The sequence below is a fragment of the Quercus suber genome, unplaced genomic scaffold, assembly GCF_002906115.3.
Source record: "Quercus suber isolate HL8 unplaced genomic scaffold, Cork oak 2.0 scaffold_111, whole genome shotgun sequence".
In the NCBI taxonomy this organism is placed as follows: domain Eukaryota; kingdom Viridiplantae; phylum Streptophyta; class Magnoliopsida; order Fagales; family Fagaceae; genus Quercus; species Quercus suber.
In genome coordinates, this window is record NW_027069576.1 from 900,411 (window position 1) to 923,387 (window position 22,977).

The window sequence follows — 22,977 nt, forward strand, 5'->3', positions numbered from 1 at the left end:
AGTATAGAGTGGAGTAGGAAAAGTGGGACAGAAGATTTGGACTCTCTCTTAAGAGTATTTTGGCTAAGAATAAAAATCTCTTATCCCACTTTATGTTCCACCAATGCCACACCATCAATTAAAATTTTTTTCCCTTGTCTTAAACTTTGGTTACTTTATAAGGAATAAAAACAAGATGTAGCATAATGTGATTGGTGGAATATAAAGTGGGACACTTATTTTGTGATAAAGAATTTTTATTCTTTGATTTATGATGGGGAAATATTAGTACTTAAACCAAAGTCATATATCCCTTAACCATATCATTTGAGCCAAATTTAGGAATGTAAAAAATATAAGCATTATTCAATCACAACTTTGGTTACTTTATAAGGAATAAAAACAAGATGTAGCATAATGTGATTGGTGGAATATAAAATGGGACACTTATTTTGTGATAAAGAATTTTTATTCTTTGATTTATGATGGGGAAAATATTAGTACTTAAACCAAAGTCATATATCCCTTAACCATATCATTTGAGCCAAATTTAGGAATGTAAAAAATATGAGCATTATTCAATCACAATAAAAACTAAAAGCTCTAGAGTTTGAGGTTATTAGAAATCTATTCATCCAATTTGAAGAGGGAAAACATTCGGTCCGGAACTGGATATTGCTTTACATGATATTGGGCAGGAGTTTAGTGATTTAGCAGTGTTACTTCAACGAATATGTTGTGCTCACTATGATAGTCTAATTAAGGCCTCAATGATAAATGTGATATCATTCTTACCATTACATAACCTAAGAATTGAGATTGACGAGTCCACACCAAAATTCTCTTTTTTTATCTAGACAAAAAAAAAAAAAAAAAACCCACGTATAGCTTACTCTTCCTCCCAAAAAAACATATACAGTGTTCGTTTCGCAAAGATTATTTTTGTTAACTTATTTTATTATTCAGCTTATTTTTGCTATTATTCATGGGTCTCACTATATTTTTTGGTATTATTCATAGATCGCACTGTACTATTTCAGCTAATTTTTATTTTTATCTAGCAAATGCAATGATAATAGCTCATAATAATTTATTTTACTATTCAACTTATTTTTATTACTATTTATAAGTTTCATTGTATTATTTTAACTAATTTTTACTTTTATCTATAATACTTAAAAAAAAATTTAATTTTAACTAAATAAATGAATCCAAAAAAACCCACCATAATTTAATTGCGGAAAGGAAAACTCATGTGGGCAAAAAAGAGTAGCTGTGTACAGCCCATAATAATTTAATATTGTCTATTTGCCAGGATTTCAGCAAATCCAATGATAACACTCCTGTTGAAAAAGGATATCTTTTTTTTGGCAACTCTCCAATTGGCAATAGCCCAGCAGGCTTTAGGTCCTGTATTTGGGAAATGTAGTGTAGAAAAGGTCAGCCCCTTTTTATCACATTAAGGTGGCATACCCATATTTCTTAATTTGAAAAAAAAAAAAAAAACACCACCAAGCTGGTTCAAAGGACCACTAGGATACACATTTAGCAAAAGATGTCCTGTCAGTACTATTTCTTGCACTTTCTTTGGTTCATCTTGAGAGGTAGGCTCATATATATTATATCACTATCATTATAAATTTATAGGCACTAAACATGACCCCCTAAATTGCGAAAAGAGACTCCTTTAGGTGGAACACCCACCTTTCTCTTCTTTCTTTTTTGATTGCTAAATTAAATTAAGCCAAGTTCATGTGCAAAAGTTGAAATTTTTACATGTACAATGCACATGATATACGTGTGAGTTGTGACATCCACATATGTGAACATGTGAAGTCTCCTTGAATACCAAAGGAAAGACACATACAGCTCCAATTGTGCATAAGATGTAAGATATCGTCCCCTAAATAGGAGACCACCGATTCAAAGATCAAGTACCCTTGCACACGTGCAACATTTTTTAAAGCCAAATCTTATATAAAAAACGAGAAATTATTTTATGCAACATATATATATATATGTGTGTGTGTGTGTATGTAATGATTGAAAAACACACCCTTCCCTTTTTCTATTGAAAAACCAATTATGGATTTTCAGTTCCTTAGATCAATAGGTAAAGGAGCTAAGATAGGATAACACCGGCATAGAAAGAGAAGAGGGTTATTTCTTACATTACATGCATATGAAATTCATACACACTTAGTAAAAAAATAAAAATATAAAAAAGAAAGAAGAAGAAGAGAGATTCATACACATGCCACATATGAGAGATTATATATATACACTTTTTGATAATAGTAGAATACTCATATTATATATATATATATATAGCGTAGTAGATAAATACCAACTTATATAAATTTATAAATATGACACTCCAACTATTATAAACTAGCAATGAGTTTGTATGCATGAATAATGCTGTAAGCTGCTATGTGAGAAAATTCTATAAAACATTCAAAATATTTTAAAGTAATAACATAAACTAGTGTTGCAATAATATGAAGAGGTTTTTGTTAAATTAATTATGCAATACAAAATTAAGGGGATGAAGAATTTAGACTATAGAGTAAATGTCATATAAATTAGAAATTAGTTATTATGTAGTGTAACTAATAATTATTTATTTATTTTTTTATTTATAAGGAAAGTGTAAGTAATAAGTTGATTGTTTGTTTAATCATAATTTTTGTTTCTTCAATGCATTGAAGTTAGTAGAAAATTTTTGTAATATCATGTTAATGTTTAGTTGGCTTATGGAAATACCATAGAAAATCTATGATTTCACATTTATGTTATTGAAGTATGATAGTGGTAGGTTAAACACTCAGTGAAAATAGTAACATTCTACTAATAGAATTTTATTATAATCCAAAAATTTGAAAAGAAGGTTGTTGATGCTCATGTTGGCAGAAAAGCCCAATAGTAAGAAGAAGCCCAAAAGTATGGGAAGAAAAGAGTTAGTAAATTGGGAGAAAAACCATTAAACCAGAATGACAAGAATAATGAATCATAGGCCTAGAAAATAATAAATGGGCCTCAGAGGAAGCAACAGGCCCAGAGGAGGCCAAAGAAAGAAGTAGTAAACTCATGAGCATTATATGAGATAGAAAGCAAGCAAGAATGGGCCAAAGAGGCCCAAAGCAATGAATCAAGTGAGTAAGGGGTTGATGGGAAGCCCATCAACCCCAAAAGTAAAAGATGAGGTAATTGGGCCGAGAAAGCCCAAAAGACTTAGCAAAAACCCATGGAAATGCAATATTAGAATGGGTCGAGGAAGCCCCAGGAAAGAAAAAGGGGCGAGGATGCCCAAGGAGGAAGAAATGGGCCAAGGAAGCCCGTGAGCAATGGAATGGGTCAAGAAGGCTTGAAGTAGCATGAATGCAAACCCAATAATAATACTGGGCCACTGTAATTAAGTAAAAGGGAAAGCATCGAAAAGAGGCCCAACAAGCACAAACCAAGTAATACCACAGTAGGAATAACAAAATGGCATGACAAAAATGCTAACAAGTCTACAGAATGAGCAAAGAATGGGTTAAAGAGAGAAAAGCCCACAATTAGGCAAGGCCCAGCCCATGAAGAAATTGAGTTATAAAGAATGAAGGCTTAGAAACTTGTTCATGCCACAAGAGGTCAAGAATGAGCAACAAAACGCACAAACGGGCCTTTAGGCCATGATAAACGCATGAGCAGCAGACAAGCTTTGGACACATACGGAAGTGGAGCACACATAAGACTAAGGCACCACCAACCTGTACCTAGCCAATACAGGAGTGGTGGGCCATGGGTCGGAGGTAAGAGAGGGTATGGTGTGGCAGTCGGAAGAAGGGGGAGCCTATTCTGAGGTTCCTACTCAAACTCTTTGGGGGAAATGTCCTACTTGGATGACATACTACCCAAAAGAAGGAAAAATGAGTTGGAATCACTAGGTGCATGCCATAAGGGATAGTGAGAGAGAATGCCCACCCTTATCCAGATGGAAATGCCACGGTGAACAAGCAAAAAAAAATAGATTTCTTTGTTTGGTAATGGGATATGGCACGGCTAACACAGGTAAGTGGTAGTGGCTGGGTAGCTGACAGACTAGTGGGTGGTCTGGAAGAACACCCACACCCAGACAAAAGTGGTTAAGGGGTAAAATGGTAAAAACCAGTCATAATAGGTAGTATATAAGGAGCCTCTACCGTGCATAGTAACACAACATTACAACAATCACATCACCACAACACCAGAAAAACATCACACGAGCAAGAACTAAAAAGAAAAGAGTGGAAAAGCAAAGTAACAAAACCTAGAAAAGGAAAACAGTGAGAAAGAAAAACAGAGAGTAGGCGAGAGTGTAATAGCAGGCATGCACCAATAGGCTAATCCCTTCCCTTCCTCTAAAAGCCTACCTTTTATTAAGGATTTCTTGGGCATAAGCCACTTAGGCCCATCTCCTCAAAGTGAGTAATTTCTACAACAGGACATTCCTGTGAGGTTATCCACATTAAGGAAGTGGTTCCCTCTTTGGTCTTAGCTCCGTAAAACAACTATGTACGGCAGACTAACTTTTTCTCCTTTAATCTTATTGATTATCGGTGTTACCTTTTCTTTTATTATTATTATTATCATTTCTTCTTATAATGCGTTTTATATTGTTGTGCTGCTCTTTTCTTTAATTGGGAATTCTTGGCTTGTTTTGACTAACAGTAAGCACTTATCCTTTATTGTTGTTATATTATACTTGCCTACCGTAACTTTTTTGTAATAGTTTCATCTGTCATGGGCATGTGACCATAGTTTCAACAAAGGGGCTTTAGTTTGCGCACAAGCCGGTTCAAGGTGAGTTGCAATTGGACTGGTCCTAACTCTCCTACCTAGAAACTTTGGGCTGTAGTATGGCAGGAGGTAGCCCAGCCCAAAATCTCAAAAAGACCCACCATAAAGGTAAGGTGAAAAGTTAAATAAAAAATTACTCTAACAAGCTCCATAATCTCTCACATGAAGTATTTGCTTTCTTATATTGAATAAGGGTGTATGCATGTGTCTTATAGATGATTTAAAACCATGATAGAATATGGCTTTATATTGCGTATCAAACATTCTCTCTACTTATATACCTAAAACAAAAACTATCTACCCGAATTACTCAAACCTAATCATATTTGAGCCCCTAATTTAAAAAGAGAAAAAGAAAAAAAAAAAAAAACTTGTAGGGGTTTCGACGGCTTAATGGTGGTGGGAGACCAATATAACAAACGTGGAAACCCTCAAATTCCTCTTTCTCTCTCTTACAAACGCTTTGTCGATTTTAGGCCTTTTATTTTGGTAATAGTGAAACAGTACATTTCATTTAACAATCCATAACATTTTTGTATCTCTCTATCTCTTCCTAGGGCCTTATTTGGTTAGTTATTATTATTAGTCTTTTTTTTTCTTTTGTATTTAATAATAAAACGGTAGGTATGTTAAAAGACGTAAAGAAGAGAGCAATGTGTGGTGTAAACTTAGGCAATTAACGAGATTAATGAAAGAATAGTAAAAATAAGTTTATGTGAACTTTTGGGTAAAGGTAAAAAAAAGGAAAAGAGATTAAAAAAAAAAGGCTAAATGTAAAATTAGAGCACTACATGGCAGTATCTCATGTATTCTCGTATGAGGTCTCTACTTTTATATATATACTAGTACATAACTTGTGCATATGCATGATACAATTAAAAAAATTATAATTACACACATATACGGATTCAAATTGTACTCTCTCTCTCTCTCTCTCTCTCTCTCATTTTTTTTTTATTCTTTTGGATATACACATGAGTTTACTCTCTTTTTTATTGGTTTTTTGAAAATTTATTTATATTAGACTCTTCATATTTTGCACCTCATTAACTCACCTAGAACAAAAAAAAAAGAAAAAAAAAAGGACACGTGACGCAAAATTAGACAATAATTGGAATCCAATTTAGAACTTAATTGGATTTTCTCTCAGTTTTGCCTATATATATATATATATTTAGACTAGTGTGTAGCCCCGTGCATATGCATGGGTAAAATTAAAAATAATCACAACTATATGAATCAAATTATACATTTTTTTTAGGAGAGTTTCAAATCATATATGGTATTAGCTTATACTTTCTTTTTAAAAAAATCACACATTTCTAAAATATGTAACGATTTCTCATCATATATATATATATATATGTATGTATGGTTTAGAATTTAATTGGTTTTACATTCTTTGGTTTTTGCACCCAATAATTCACATGTCACACAAATTGAAAACTAAGATGGACATGTGGCGGAAAATTGGACTTCAATTGAAATTTAATTTAGAATTTAATTGAATTTGAACTTTTAAATTTTTATGCTCAATAATTCACTTGGCACAAAATTAAAAATTAAATGAGATATGTGGCACTAAATTGAGAATCCAATTAAAATTTAATTAAATTTTCTCTAAGCTTTGGCTATGAATCTATACTAGCTTGTAACTCCATGCATATGCATGGATATACTTTAAAAATACACATTAAGATACATAGTATAATTTTTACATATATAATTTAGATATTATTGATGGTCATTCTTATAAGTTTTTTTTTTTTTTTTTTAACTCTTTAAAAATCTTGTAAGAATATTATTTGGTAGAAAATCTAAATTGTCAATTTTTTAAGTATTTTTATGTTCATTAATTATAGACTCTTTGGTTTTTGTACACAATAACTCATTGGAAGGGATATTTATGATATGGTTCCACATTTGATTCCAAAATTAGGAAATAAGACTCTCTCTAAAAATAAATAATTTAGGACACATGATGCAAAATTAGACTTCAATTGTAGAATCTAATTAGATTTTCTCTAAGTTTTACCTATTATATATATATATATATATATAGATGACTGATGGGATAAAGGCCCAAAATTGCATATTGAGTCTTGGACCTTGTTTGAGGATGTAAGAATGTCCGAGGAGGGGTAAATAACCTTGAAAGGTTCTAAATTGAAAGTCTCATAAAGAAGGAACGGATGGAGAATGGTCCGAGGAGTAACTCCTCCTCGGACACGATGAATACAGTTTGAATCTATATTCCAGCAACCTATGTGACCTATCAAGAGGCTTCCCCGATAAGGATGAGTTCCATGCATGTATAGGAATGATAAGAACTCAGAAATATCTAAAGGAAAAACTGCTATTACTACATTAAATGCATTACAGCTATTTTTCTAGCCGCATTTATGTGGAGAAGACCCTTGAACAATACAGTCTCAACTACCACAATTCGCAGAAAGTCAAAGAGGGCGTCTGATGGGACATGCATTCAAGTGAAGGTTTAGATGATCAACAAATGTAAGATTAAGATGGCTTGAGAGGAACTATATAATATGAGAGACCTTTCACGAGAGAGGGATCAAAGAAAAAGGGAAAAGAAATACTGGAGCAATCAAAACTATACTTGTAAATTGTTATATCGATTTATACTTAGAATTATCTTATCGGACGGTGAATTTATCTAGTCCTATGTGTCCTATTCTTACTTGATCATCTTCTAAATCCATACTAGCTGTTATTAAATTCATTAGGGCCTAACTCTTTAACTCACTCTCTACAAATTTATTGTATTGAGTTCACTGGGCCATCATCCCATTCATCTTTAGACTTGGGTCACAAATTGTGTCCATACAATTGGTGCCGTCTGTGGGGAGAGCTTGTGTGATAGTGAACGCAACGATTAAACTATGGCAGAATCAAGTCCATAACAAGCAGAGTCAAGAGGATCTCATCACGGTGACCCTTTTCTTAACCTTGAACAGAAAGGCGACCATGAAGGAAGTGTCCACACCACACACACTGACAGGAGTCAACCTTGAGGGGGGAGCCATATTTTCCATGCAAAGAACAACAAGAACATGCAACTAGAGATTGACCAATTAAAGAGAGAGTTACGCCATGCAAAAAGGAATCAAGCTTCTTTAAACTCTGATGTTTCTTCTGATGACGAAAGGGACATTAATAACAAGCGGAGGTCTCGAACCCCACCTAGCGAGTCCTTCTCCTATGAAGAGGAGCATCATCGTGAGCGGCGGTTTCGAAGCCCGTCACATAGAGGTGTGGGAAATGATACTATGAGCAAGACCCTGAACCAAATCTCTATGTCACCTTTCACGCGTAAGATTGAAGAGGCAAAACTTCCTCGGTGCTTTCATCAGCTAACGTTCACCATCTACAATGGTCGAATAGACCTTGTAGAGCACGTGAGCCATTTCAACCAGAGGATGGTTGTCCATTCCAAGGACGAAGCCTTGATGTGTAAGGTTTTCCCATCCAGTCTAGGACCAGTTGCAATGAGATGGTTCGACAACTTGAGAGCAGATTCTATAAGTTCCTTCAAAGAGCTCACCCAGGCATTTGGTTCCCGTTTTGTCACCTGTCGCAAGGTTCCTTAGCTCTTAGCTTCCCTACTATCCTTAAACATGCGAGAGGGTGAGACCCTAAAAACATATTCGGATAGGTACTGAGAGATATTCAATGAGATAGATGGTGACTTTGACGAGGTGGCCATCAGTACTTTTAAGCTTGACCTCCTAGCCGAGCACAGTTTGAGGAAATCTTTGACTGGCAAATTTGTCATCAGTGTGCGCCAACTAATGGACAAGATTGATAAGTATAAAATAATTGAAGAAGATCAGCAGCAGGAAAAAGGAAAGGATAAGGTTATCTCTCAAGAGATGAGAGATTTCAGGTCGGATAGGTACAGTAACAACAAACCACAGAAAGATTTTGTTGGATAATCAAGATTGGCAAATCCTCAAGCAGTTAACGCCGTGTTCCAAGAGTCGGTGCATCAAGTTCTGGAGAAGATTAAGAATGAACAATTCTTTAAATGACTAAATAAAATGGTGGGAAACCCTACAAGGCGCAACCACAACCTCTATTACTAATACCATCAAGATTATGGACACACCACAGAAGAGTGTAAGAGCCTGTGGGACCACCTGGACCAGCTTTTCCGTGAAGGTAAATTAAAACAACTCTTGCATCACTCCGGTGGTCAGGGGGGCCAGGCAAATTCAGAATCTTGAGGAGATGATTCTTCAAGACCTCCCTTGGGAATGATAAATGTCATCTTCGCTGCACCAGGGAGGACCGGGTCTTACCCGTCCAGAGTAATGTCCATGGTTCGGCTATCCGCCGAGGATGTTAATCAAGAGTCGAAGAGGGCTAGAATGGAAATTCAACCAGTATTGGGATTCTCAGATGAGGATAAAACCGGAACCATCCAACCTCACAATGAAACTTTGGTGGTTACCCTCAGAATTGGGGGATATGATGTGAAGAGGGTAATGGTGGACCAAGGCAATAGTGTTGAGATAATGTACCCTAACAAACCTGAGGATCTAACGCCTACAGTTCACCTTTGGTGAGTTTTGATGGGAAGATTGTCACCCTAAAGGGCCAAATTAAACTACTTGTGTAAACTGATTCAGAAGTGGTGTAGGTGGATTTCATCGTTGTGAACGCTTATTTACCATACACAACAATTGTGGCCAGACCCTAGCTTCATACACTAGGAGCCGTTTCTTCTACTTTACACCAGAAGGTTAAATATTCGTCTGAAGGCCAGGTTAAGGAGATACTGGGAGATCAGTTTATAGCTAGACAATGTTTAGTGGCCGTCATCCAGCATAAACTCGAGGCCGAAACCTCAGCCCATGTTGAAAAGGATTTATAGTAGTTAAGACTTCTGGCGTTGCCCATTGATGATTTAGCCGATGAGGCAAAATGTGAAGACTTGGTAAAGGTTGTTATTGGTAACGATTTGGAAAAATTCTTTTAGGTCAGGTCTCAACTGCCTCCTCAAGAGAAGGAAAAACTAGTAGAATTCATCAGAAGAAACATTGATGTGTTTGCATGGAACACTATTGAGGTCCTGGGAGTGAATCCGGAGTTCATTTTCCATCATTTAAATGTTAACCTAGCCATTATTCCCAAAAAGTAGCCACATCGCTTCCCATCTAAAGAGCGTGTAGATGCTGTCAGAGACGAGGTGATGAAGCTTAAACGGCCAGGGGCGATCAAGTAAGTTTTCTACCCTGAATGGTTGGCTGACACTGTGGTGGTCAAGAAGAAGGACGGGAAATGACGAGTGTGTGTAGACTTCACAAACCTGAATGAGGCTTACCCGAAAGATCCATTCCCTATGCCTAAAATAGATTAGCTAGTGGATGCAACTGTAGGCCATCATCAGATGAGTTTTCTAGACTTCTTTCAAGAGTATCACCAAATACCATTAGCCTTGGATGATCAGGAGAAGACTACTTTCGTCACCCCTATTGGGAATTACCACTACAAGGTGATGCCATTTGGTTTGAAAATGCAGGATCTACCTACCAAAGGATGATGACGAGGATGTTTGAGCCACAGTTAGGTAAAAGTATTGAAGTCTACATAGACGACATGGTAGTGAAAAGTAAAGTGGTATCTGAGCATATAAGAGATCTCGGAAACATTTTTGAAGTTCTTAGAAAACACAAGTCGCGCTTAAACGCTTCCAAGTGCTCATTTGGTATGGGATTAAGCAAATTCTTGGGTTATATGGTAACCCACAGGGGGATTGAGGTCAATCCCGATCAAATCAAGGCTATTAGCAGTTTAAAGCCACCTCAGAATCCCAAAGAGGTCCAAAAACTGACCAGAATGGCCACGGCCTTAAACCGATTTATCTCTCGGTCAGCAGATAGGTGCTGGCCTTTCTTCCTACTGATTAACAAGTGGAAGGGGTTTAAGTGGACCGAGAAGTGTGCCTTAGCTTTCCAGCAACTTAAAGAATATCTAACTCGGCCACCTATCATATCTAGTCCTGAAACGGATGAGGTCCTGTTTGCCTATATCGCTATGGCCCCTTATGCTGTAAGTTTAGTGTTCATATGAGTTGATCATAGCGTACAACGGCCAGTTTATTATGTGAGCAAGTTGCTACATGAGGCCGAAGTTCGTTATCTACCACTAGAGAAAGCCATCTTAGGAATAGTGCATGGTACATGAAAGTTGCCTCACTATTTCCAAGCACATACAGTTGTCGTCCTCACCCAGCTTCTACTTAAATACATCAAATACATGTCTCGAACCTCTATCAAGGGTCAGGTTCTTGCAAATTTGGTGGTCGAGTTCGCTGAACCCCCATTAAAAGAAGTAGCATCAACACAGAATATGGATGGAAAATCAGTTGGCATGATCTCCCAATAAGGTCCCTTACCCTGGGAAGTGTCCGTTGATGATGCAGCAAATCAGAAGGGTTCTAGAGTGGGGCTAGTACTGGTATCCCTTGAGAAGATCACTATTAAGAAGTCATTGAGGCTGGACTTCTCGGCTACAAATAATGAGGCTGAATATGAAACTCTGTTGATGGGAATGACCATAGTTCAAAAAATGGGCGGAAAGGTGGTAGAGAAATTCTTGGACTCAAGGTTAGTCGTCGGCCAAGTGAAAGGAAAATTCAAAGCGAAAGATGAAAGAATGCAGGGGTACTTGAGTCAGTTTAGACACCTGCAATCAGGGTTCGAATCTTTCAACTTGTTGCACATCCTAGAAGCGGAAACACACATACTGATTCCCTAGCCACACTTAGGACCTCCTCAACGCAGAACCTGCCTTGGGTTATCCTCGTAGAGGATTTGTACAAACCCGTGGAGGTAAAGAGAGAGACGATCCAAGTTCACCAAGTCAGAGCAGGGCCTAGTTGTATTGATCCTGTGGTACTATTCTTGAAGGAAGATACCTTACCTGAAGAAAAGTTAGACGCTGATAAGATACGGAGAAAGGCTTCTCGGTTTTGGCTGTTAGAGGACCAGAAACTATACAAACGCTCATTCTCAAGGCTATACCTATTATGTGTACATCTTGAAGCAACCGAATTACTCCTTGAGGAATTACATGAGAGAATTTGTGAAAGCCACAATGGAGGCAGATCCCTAGCGCACAAAGCCATCACTCAAGGCTATTGGTGGCCAAATATGCAAAGGGAAGCACAAGAATATGTGAAAAAATGCTATCAGTGCCAACGGTTCACATCAAACATACACCAACCGAGGGGAGTCCATAATCCTCTGTCTAGCCATTGGTCATTCGCTCAATAAGACTTAGACATTGTGAGCCCTTTCCCCAAGGCAGCAGGAAACAAGAGATAATTGCTGGTCGGCACAGATTACTTCACTAAGTGGGTCGAATCTAAACCCCTGGCAAACATCAGAGATATGGAAGCCAAGAAGTTTGTCTGGAAAACATTGTCACCCGGTTCGGAATCCCTCATACCATCATCTTGGACAACGGCCTTCAATTTAATAGCAAATCTTTCATGAGATATTGCTGTGAGTTGGGGATTACGAACAGATATTTTACCCCTGCTTATCCCCAAGGGAATGGATAAGTAGAGGCTGTTAACAAGGTCATAGTAAGTGGACTCAAGAAAAGACTAGATGATGCGAAAGAAAAATGGGTGGAAGAACTGCCACATGTTCTCTGGACATATCAGACCACGCCTTGTAGATCTACCGGGGAAACCCCATTCTCAATAACTTATGGCGCTGAAGCTGATATCCCCTTGGAAATCGGCTTCCCAACGTTAAGGACCAGCTCATTCAATCTGAACAATAACATTGGGTTACTAGAAAAGAGTTTAGACTTGATTGAAGAGAAGAGGGAGAACACAATGGTCCAATTGGTATATTACCAGCATAAACTCAAGCAGGGTTATGATGCTAATGTGAAGCTGAGACCACTAGGTGAATTACTATTGAGGAAAGTTTTCGGCACTGCAAAGAACTCAGCGTGGGGGAAATTAGGGCCCAATTGGGAAGGGCCATACCGTATTACCTTAGGGGCTGGCATTGGGGCATACTTTTTAAAAGATTTAGATGAGCATGTAATACCACGCCTTTGGAATGTAAACAACCTGAAAATGTATTATTATTAATAAGTTTTTCCTTCGTCATTATGTTCGTTTGTTATATAAAGGCTTTATATTTTCTGCAATGACATCTTTATATAAGTGTTTAAACTGAAATTCAATCATGCCTGAAGTCCTCGGACTAGATGATATGGGGAAGTTGACACTCAATGACATCTTTATATAAGTGTTTAAACTAAAACTTAATCATGCCTGAAGTCCTCGGACTAGATGATAATATAAGTGTTTAAACTAAAACTCAATCATGCCTGTAGTCCTCGGACTAGATGATATGGGGAGTTAACACTCAATGACATCTTTATATAAGTGTTTAAACTAAAACTCAATCATGCCTGAAGTCCTCGGACCAGATAATATGGGGAAGTTAATACTCAATGACATCTTTATATAAGTGTTTAAACTGAAACTTAATCACGTCTAAAGTTCTCGGACTAGATGATATGAAGAAGTTAACACTCAATGATATCTCTATATAAGTATCAAGTAAACCCTAAATCATGTTAGGTATCTCGAACCACCTACTTGGGTGACATTAACGTTTAATGGCATATTTATAAACGTTTAATACCATGAGTAAACCCTTAGATTGATAACCCTAAGTAAGGTAAAATCCTCAATTATTTATGCAAGTATTGAAAAAGGTGAAAGGTATCTCCCTCTTTCATGCTTTATCGAGTTCACTACTTATTCTTATTAGAATTATCCTTCATTGGTACTTAATTAAATTACTTGCATTGGTAGCAGGTTCTTATTGTTGGTTGGTTTTTATTGAAACTAAAGTAGCAACAGTGCAAGATTATTTGCAATATCAGTAAGCTTGAAAGTATATGAAATGAAAACACGAGAGATGGAAAGAAAAACATATTCATTAATCCAAAAAGAGAGAATGCATTATACTCCATGACAACAATTAAAATAATAATGATAAAAAATCCTAGTGGCTAAGTCTTGGCCTTAGGGGTAGGAGGATCAACAGCCTGGTTTGGCTGAGGGATGGTAGCATCCTTGGCTTTATCCTTGGCTTCAGGAAGGGGTTTCTTTTTTCCCTGGCTTTTACCCTTATCTTGGGCCCCCTCAGCTTCCTGATTCTGGTTATCAGTTGGGCCAAATTCCTTAGAAGCCTCGGGGAGAGTAGGGGTAGCTTGGCTGGTCAGAGGCTACTTGGATGCTTCTAGAACATGCTCAACAAGTGAAGAATCAGGACCTGGGAGTTCACGAATTTCTGGGTGATAATATATACTCCCAGGTTGCCTCAAGTCAGAGTTTGCAAGAACTCCTGCAGCGTCCAAGGCCTTACCCCACGATACGCTGTAGTAATCCCAGCATACCACTAAGAGTTCCTCAGCAAGCCTTATTTGTGTTTCTTCCACACCGAGTAAATAAGTTGCTGACTTCTCAGCTTCCACCGCCTCCTTAGCCAGTTGGGCCGCTTCCTTGGCCTTTTGCAACTCTACCCTGAGGTCCTTGACCATCTGCCTTTCCGTGGCCAGGTTTATCTCGGTCAGGTAGAGCTTTTGTCGTTGGTCCTCGGCCTGCCTTTTCATGGTCTTAAGGCCTGTCTTAGCATTGTCCCTGGCTTGAATCGCCTCCTTCAACTTCTCAGATAGTTTAGCTTGATCCTGTTTGAGAACACCCAATGACTTCTCAACCTCGGAGCAGGATTAGGCCTCTGCCTTAGCTTCATTGTGGGTATCTTTGACCCATTCCTCGGCCACGAAAACCTGTTGAGTAATCTACATAAAAAGAACAGAAGGATTTCATGTAAGACAAGAAGAAAGAATGAATAATAGTGACCAAGTGTCCAATTAGAAGAAAGGGTTAAACCGCTTACCATAGCAAGATCCCTCTTAAGGGATAAGAAAAGATCGGGCTGCTTGAAGCACCTGTAAGCGTCCATATCTTTTGGCAGAAGAAGTGGCTGCTCCAGGGCTTCAACAATGTGACCCAAGTGCCCTCATTGAAAGCTTCGAATTGTAGCATCCCAAGGGATGGGGGCACCATCCACTTCCAACCTGGGGGACCAAGTGCGCGGTGGTCGACGCACGTCGGGCCTAAGGGAATCATCTCGGTTGTCAACAGAAGTGGATCTCCTGCCTTAGTTGTCCTTGGCCACTTTCTGTTGTTTAGTCTGCTTTTGGGGACCCACCTTGCCTTCCTCTAAAGCCTCATTTGGCCTCTTCTTTTTCAACTTAGGAATTGGTTTCAATCCGAGGTCTTTGGGAATTTAAGGAGGGAGAGGAGGAAGATTAGCTTGAACCTAGGACTTATTGGCCTCTTTTAAGGTAGACATTTGATTTCTCGTGGCCATAAGTTCTTTTAAAGATTTGCCTCCTTTGATTAGAGCCATCCCGTCTTCTTTTTCTTCTTCTTCCAAAGTATCATCCGGAAGAGCAACAACAGGAACTGGGGCGTGAACACTTGAGTGTTTGTCAGGTTCTTCCTCAGCGTCTGAGACTGATATTATTTGCACCCCTTGAGGCTCCTCTTCTCTGAAGTGAAACTTATCAATTTCTTTTTCGAGCGAGGAATTAGAGGAAGCAACCCCTTCTCCGGCTGCTGCTACTGCTTCAAGAGGAATTTATTGGACTGGTTGGATGACCAGGGGGGACGTTTTGTTGGAATGGGTGTGCTACTGGTGGAAGATCGTATAGAGCTAAAAAATTAGGTCGAGACACGTCGATCTGAGCTATCTGTTGGTCACCCGCTCTTATGGCGTGGCCGATCTCTTGGAATGCCTCTGAAATGGGCTGGAAGTCCAAAATCAGATGGATGGCTTGAAGTTGTCTATCTTTACTTACGAATATTTCGGATCTCAGCAAGTAATTAAGGGCTTCGACGTTAGTTAAGCTGAGCCGAGGAGCTACGTGTCTTTTATTTGTTAACACAAAAGAAGAACAAAGCATAGTTAAAAAGTTGAAATCCATTATTATGAAAGAACAAGACAAAAGGAGTGAAACAAGGTTGGGGTTAAAGAGTCTAAATCTATTGTTAGGAGACCTAAATCTAAGGTGTCCCACCTGGCTCTCCCTCTTCGACTAGGCAATGAAAACCATCATGCCACGCCCCTGAAGCAATCAGGTAGTCGTCTTTCATCCCCTTGTTAGATCTGGGGAGACATGAGATGAGCCTGACAATATCAAATCGAGATTTGAGGTAAAATCTCACCACTTTTTGTTTGTGATACTCGTACATGTGGACCATGTCGTGCCAGGTGAGCCTCAAGCCCAAATACTCATTTAGAGCATCAATACTCCCTAAGACCCAAAAAAGGTTAGATGCGCACTGGCGAGGGCATATCCTATGGTTGAGGAGATAATCCCTTGTTATCCTACCCATGGGGAGAGTCATTCCCCCTTCTGTGAAAACTATCATAAGAATTATGACGTCTCCCTCTTTTCAGTTTGTTACTATTTCTTATGGGGAACAGTACTGTAGGGCGACTTCCTATGATATGTGGTATTCTTTCTTAAAGGTCTCTATCTTGGCAGGTTTGTCCACCAAATACTTAAACCTACCCATATTGGCAAACTAAACGAGGAACCTTCAAAATTGATAAGTGGGGAAGTAAGAACTAGAAGGCCGAGAAGATTGGCTGAGGAGGAAAAGAAAGGTTTAAAGAAATTAAAACTTACGTGAACTAAGGTGTATGGTGATCCCTGAAACCTTTAGCGAAACTCCCAAAGATTTCTTGAAAAAAGAAAGTGTGGAAAGCTTAATGACTTAGCAGGCTTTATGAATTTGAAGGCTCGAAATTGCTGGAGAGTTTGAGAATTTGAATAATGAGGGGAAAATGATTTCCGTCAAGGCTTTATATAGAAGGCAAAAATGAGTGGGAATTATCCTGCTCGAAATTCTAAAGAGAAAGATCAACTGTACGATCTACATCTCATTGTCAAATGTGAGGGACATAGCGTTGCCGGGAGTAATTAATAATGCCTCACGGGCTTCGAAGTGTTAGTAGCAATTATTAGGCATATAAAACTGCACCCCCACACATGTAAACTTAGGGATTTAATATTCCTAACTCTTAGCAAATCAAAACCCTACTTTTTCTCCTCTGATGTAAGGGAAAAACCAGAGTTTTGAGGGGCTATTGTAGGGATAAAGACTCAAAATTGCATATTGAGTCTTGGATCTTGTCCGAGGACGTAAGAATATCCGAGGAGGGGTAAATAACCTTGAAAGGTTCTAAATTGAAAGTCTTGTAAAGAAGGAATGGATGGAGAACGGTCCGAGGAGTAACTCCTCCTCAGACACGATGAATACAGTTCGAATCTATATTCCAGCAACCTAGGTGACCTATCAAGAGGCTTCCACGATAAGGATGAGTTACATGCATATATAGGAATGATAAGAACTCAGAAATATCTAAAGGAAAAGCTGCTACCCCCACATTAAATGCATTGCAGCTACTTTTCTGGCTATATTTATGCGGAGAAGACCTTCGAACAGTGCAGTCTCAGCTACCATAATTCACAGAAAGCCAAAGAGGGTGTCTAATGGGACATGCACTCAAGTGAAGGTTTAGATGATCAACAAGTGTAGGATCAGGATGGCTTGAGAGGAACTATATAATGTGAGAGATCTTCCATGAGAGAGGGATCAAAGAAAAAGGGAAAAGAAATACTGGAGCAATCAAAGCTATACTTGTAAACTGTTATATCGATTTATAGTTAGAATTATCTCCTCGGACAGTGAATTTATTCAATCCTATGTGTCCTGTTCTTACTTGATCATCTTCTAAATCCATACTAGCTGTTATTTAATTCATTAGGGTCTAGCTCTTTAACCCACTCTCTACAAATTTATTGTATTGGGTTCATTGGGCTATCATCCCATTCATCTTTGGGCTTGGGCTACAAATTTTGTCCATACAATGACTTATAAAATTTGAATTGTTTTTAGTTATACAAAAGAAATGGCTCATAAATATAAAATCATTCACTCTCTCATCCTCTAATTTTAATTATTTATAGTGTTTAATATATGATTATGTTTTTTATGATTTATTTATATTGGACTCCTCGTTTTCTATATTAAATTAACTCATTTGGCACAAAAATTAAAAAAATTTCGATTAGATGAGACACGTGACATAAAATTAAGTTCTAATTGAAGTTTAATTTTTACACTGAATTAACTAACTTGGCACAAAATTTAAAATTTTTATTAGATGGGACACGTGGTGTAAAATTAGACTATAATTGAATTCTAATTTAAAATCTAATTGAATTTTCTTTTAGTTTTACCTATTAATATATATATATATATATGACTTATAAACTTGAGTTGTTTTTAGTTCTACAAAAAAAGTCTAAATATAAAATCATTCAAAAATTATGTTTTTTATGGTTTATTTATATTGAACTCTTCATTTTTTATACTAAATTAACTCACTTGGCACAAAAATTTAAAAACTTAGATTAGTTGGGACACGTAATGCAAATTAGACTCTAATTGAATTCCAATTGGATTTTCTCTCAGCTTTACCTATTATTATATATATAGATTACCTTGTAACTCATGCATATGCATGGATACACTTAAAGATATACAATAAGATGATAATATATTATTGTAAAAATTTTTTTTTTAAGATTCATTTATTATAGACTCTTGGTTTTTGTACTTACTAACTCACTTGGATGTAAATTTATATGTGGTCCCACATTTGATTCTAATATTTAGAAATAAAACTCTTTAAGAATAAATAATTTAGGACACATGGCGCAAAATTGAAACTCTAATTTAGAATTCTAATTTGAGTTTCTCTCATTTTCACATATTATTATATATATATATATATATATAGATATATAGACTAGCTATTGTCCGTAATTTTTTTTTTTTAATAAATTTTTTGTAATAACTAAAACAAATTATAGTGTCTATTAAAAAAATTATAATGAAGCAAAGCAAAACAATTGTTTCTTTTTACGTCAAAGATATTCAATTCCTTTTTAATTTCTTTATCATTTTTAATTTTAAGAAAATCTTTCCCAATTAATCATATATTTGTTATCAATCTAATTCATGAAGTTTTGATTTGAAAGAAAAATGACAAATGGAAATAAAATTACGTCCTAAAAAGGGTTAATCATGCTTATTTTTAAAGAAAAAAATTATACTAAAAAATGGAAAGAAAAAAAATAAATATAATAAGAAGAAATAAAGAATTGTGAGATATATTTATACTTAAAGATAAAGATAAACAAACATTTAACAATTATTGTCACACTTCAAATACACCCCCACCAATTATACTACCTTCTGATAATAAACAAAACCCGTGAACCAAAAATCATAACCATCAATTAGAACAATCTAGATGTACTCTTTAGATGGACTTTCTTTCACAATGATAGGGTTGATGATGTCAATCTTATTTAAAGGTATCATAAACCATCCAGAAACAAAACTTAAAACATGTTATGTGAAGATCACCGTGTGACTTTAATATTTAAACTAGATTTAAAAAAGTCAAAAATTTCCTTAAATAAATAATAAAATATATATACACACACAAAAGTCAAGGTAGAAATTGCATCGCAAACTAAATTGAAATGAGACTGGCCTATTGCATTTGCCTTCAAGTTTGATACGCATTGATACGAAAAAGAAATTTAGAAAATGAAAAGTCCACGTCTAAAGTTAAGTGTGCGGGAAAAAAAAAAAAAAGGGAACAATATAATTTTGAGAACTTGTAAAAGTGGATTTATAAGGTAATTTGGATTTGAGTTTCTACAATCTTGGAAAAACAAAGAATTTGTGTTTCTTTACATTAAAATATTGAAGAAATTAATTATGAAAAAAAAAATTATTGAAGAAATTGATTTACATCTAGAAGAAGTTAATTGTAATACATTAATAATTAATAGCTGGAAGAAGAATAGTTAGGAAAAGTATTCCGCAAATGACAAATTAATAATTAATGGCCATATATTGTGACAAAAATAATTAATGGCCATATATAAGAATTAAAACATGAACATAAACAGCATAGTAAATAAATGCATTTACTCAATTCAAAATATTAAATCATATGTCACTTGTTTAGTATTATGACAGCCATATTGATATGTTCAAAAATAATTTTATGACACATGTCATTGTCAGGCCATATCATATCAATTAAATATAGGAACTTGTCATATATAATGAATAAATGTCATTGTAGCATATATCCACCTGTTTTAATATTCAACTTTTTATATTATATTATATTGATTCTCAAAAAAAAATCATATTATATTTATAGATAAATAGAATGATTGATTCTAAAAAAATGAATATATAAAAGGTGTAGGGGCCTTTTTTATATTATGCTTTGGGCTAGGTTGCCTCCTACGGTGATGGACCCAAATATTCTGAGTAAGAAAGTTGAGACCGGCTCAACTGTAACTCACTTTGGGTCGGCTTGTGCGCAAAACTGGTCTCGTCTGCCAGGAGAGTACTTACAGCAGGCAAAGCTGTTTTTTAATAGGTCACGGCAGACAGATATAATAACAAAAGAAGATCGGATATAGTGTTCTTTCCTTGATGGAAAATAACCAAATAATCTCTATTTTTATGACAATTACAGTAATAATAGCTTTACAAAAGGAGTGAAAAATTAAATGACAACATAAATTAATCAAAGAAGTGATATCAAGTTAAGTTTGGGTCTATAATGGCAAAGGCCAAAGAGGAAGAACACTTCCTCTCGATGAAACTAATCTCCTATGAAGATATTCTGCCGCGGGGATTAATGACTTTGAGGGAATCGGACCTAAATGATTAGTGCCCAAAAGAATTACTATTGTTTAATCATCTTCCAGAGAGTGGGATTTTGAGGGGGAGAGAAGGGAACCGACCTACTGGTGCATGCCTATTATGCTTCTTTTCTTTGTTTTTCGTTTTCTCTCTTATTTTTTCTTCTTTCCTTTTTTTTTCTTTTTTTTTTTCTTTTACTTCATAATTCCTCTGTTTTTCGATCTCCTTTATAGGGCACGGCAAGGGTCCTTTTATAAGGCTTGCCGTGAACGGATTTTACCACTTTACCCTCTTAACCGCCTTTGTCTGGTCTGGGAGTACTTGCCAACCACCCAGAGGCTCGTTTGTGTACTGCTCACCCTTGCCAGACAAATGCAAGTTTGTGTTGTTTGTTAGTCCGCCGTGGCATCTTCTCCTGCCACGGCGTAAATGCTTCTTCTCTCTCTCTTTGGCAAGCACCTAACGGTTCCTCCCTCAATGTTGCTTCTTTTGGGCGGTCTGTCATCCCAGCAGGACATACCTCCCAAAAGAGCTTGGGCAGGAACCGCGAAATAGATCTTTCCCCTCTCCCCACCACCAAACCACACCCCCCTTTACTTCTTATCTTTGACCCATGACTCCACCATGTCCCATATTGGCTGGGTACAGGCTGGTGGTGCCTGGGTCTTGTGCGTACCTTCCTGTTATGTATGTTCAAAATCTGTCTGTTACTCATGCGTTTGCCGTGACCTGGAGCTTTGTTTGCATAGTCTACCGCGCTTCTCTGTTCTTTTATGTGGGCTGTTTTCATAATTCATTGTTCCCTCTAGGGGCTGGACTTTACGTGGTACTGGGCTTTTTATTTCTTTCAGCCCACTTCTTAATTACCTTGGCTTCCTGCCACATTACTTGGCATTTCCTATCGTGGTGATTTGCTCCTACTAGGCCTCTTTTCAGGCCTGCCGTTCCATTCTTTCCCCCAGTGGCTTAATATGGCCACTGGTGTTCTTACTTATAGGCTCCAGTGTCCCTTTTTTTCTCTCTTGGGCCTGCGACCCATTTACTTCCTTTGGACTTCCTCGGCCCATTTACTAACTCTGCATTCCCATAGGCTTTTACTAACTTGATTGGGCTTCTTCGGCCCAATTTCCTCATTCTCATCCTTGGGGTTCATGAGCCTGCCATCAACCCTTACTTTCTTTGTTTACATTGCCTTGGGCCTGTCGCAGCCCATTCTCACTTTTCCATACCATATACTGCCCATGGGTGCCATTTCTCTCTTTCCGAGCCCTTTGGGCCCATTTGCTTCCTCAAGACCCATTTGTTTATGTTATGGGCCTGTGATCCATTATTCATGCCGCTTGGGCCTAATGGTTTTATTCTATGCTTGCCACTTCTATCTACCTGCTTTGTTGAGTTGGACTTGTTTTACAAAAATGACCCTCAACAAAAGGCACACACTCATATATATAATTAGTGCACACCTATAAATAATTAATGTGTATTTAGTTATTTACTCTATTGACACATTCAATAAACTAAAAATTTGACATAAATGCAAACTTTGACAAGGTGGAAATCTAAATGAAAGAGTCTCAAGGAATGTGCCACTTGGCAAAATCCCAAATCTCCCGCATGATGCTTTTATATACTTCTTCCATCCCAATTTGTTTGTCCTGTTTGAAAAGTCAAACTTTTTAAGAGAACATCATTTATTTTCTTGTCTGCCTTATAAAAATGCATAAGTTTACAAAATTATCCTTAAATAAATTTATCAACTTTTTAAAAAAGAGTTTTTTTAATGAGGCAACTAAAAATGTGCTCCAATTAAATTGATTTTAAAAAAAAAATATTAGTTAGTTTTCTTTTCAAATAGTTTTGAAAATAAAGTAGGAGTATAATATGAATATTAGTAAACTAATAATTTTTATTTTTAGAAACATGATAATATTTTGGGATATCTTAAAATGGAATTGAGGACAAACAAACTAGGACAGAGATAGTATATATATATATATATATACTTTTCTTCAATTTTTAAGATTAAAAGAAAAACAAAAAAGGAATTAAAAACTGCATTTATTATATTATTGATTTGGCATGAATAACATTTATTACCATGTGAGTTCGAGTCATTCATAATAATAAAAACGACGATAATTATCTTTTTGATAGAAAAATTTGATAATATCCTTAATGAAGATTAATAAGTTTAGGAACACAACAATTATCATAACTTGTATCCATTATTGATGTTTAATTGGTGGAGTGAGGGAATAAAAGATTGGGATGAGTACTGCTGTGGCTACTTT

At 36.7% G+C, this 22,977-nt stretch overlaps 1 protein-coding gene across 1 annotated transcript; it reads left to right on the plus strand.

Moving 5' to 3' along the window:
• Positions 1 to 7,877: 7,877 nt before the first annotated feature.
• On the plus strand, positions 7,878 to 8,759 carry LOC136068358 (uncharacterized). Its single transcript, XM_065775411.1, has 2 exons — positions 7,878 to 8,405; positions 8,523 to 8,759. The coding sequence occupies exons 1-2, from the start codon at positions 7,878 to 7,880 to the stop codon at positions 8,757 to 8,759; spliced, it is 765 nt and encodes a 254-aa protein (XP_065631483.1).
• The last annotated feature ends 14,218 nt before the right edge of the window (positions 8,760 to 22,977 follow it).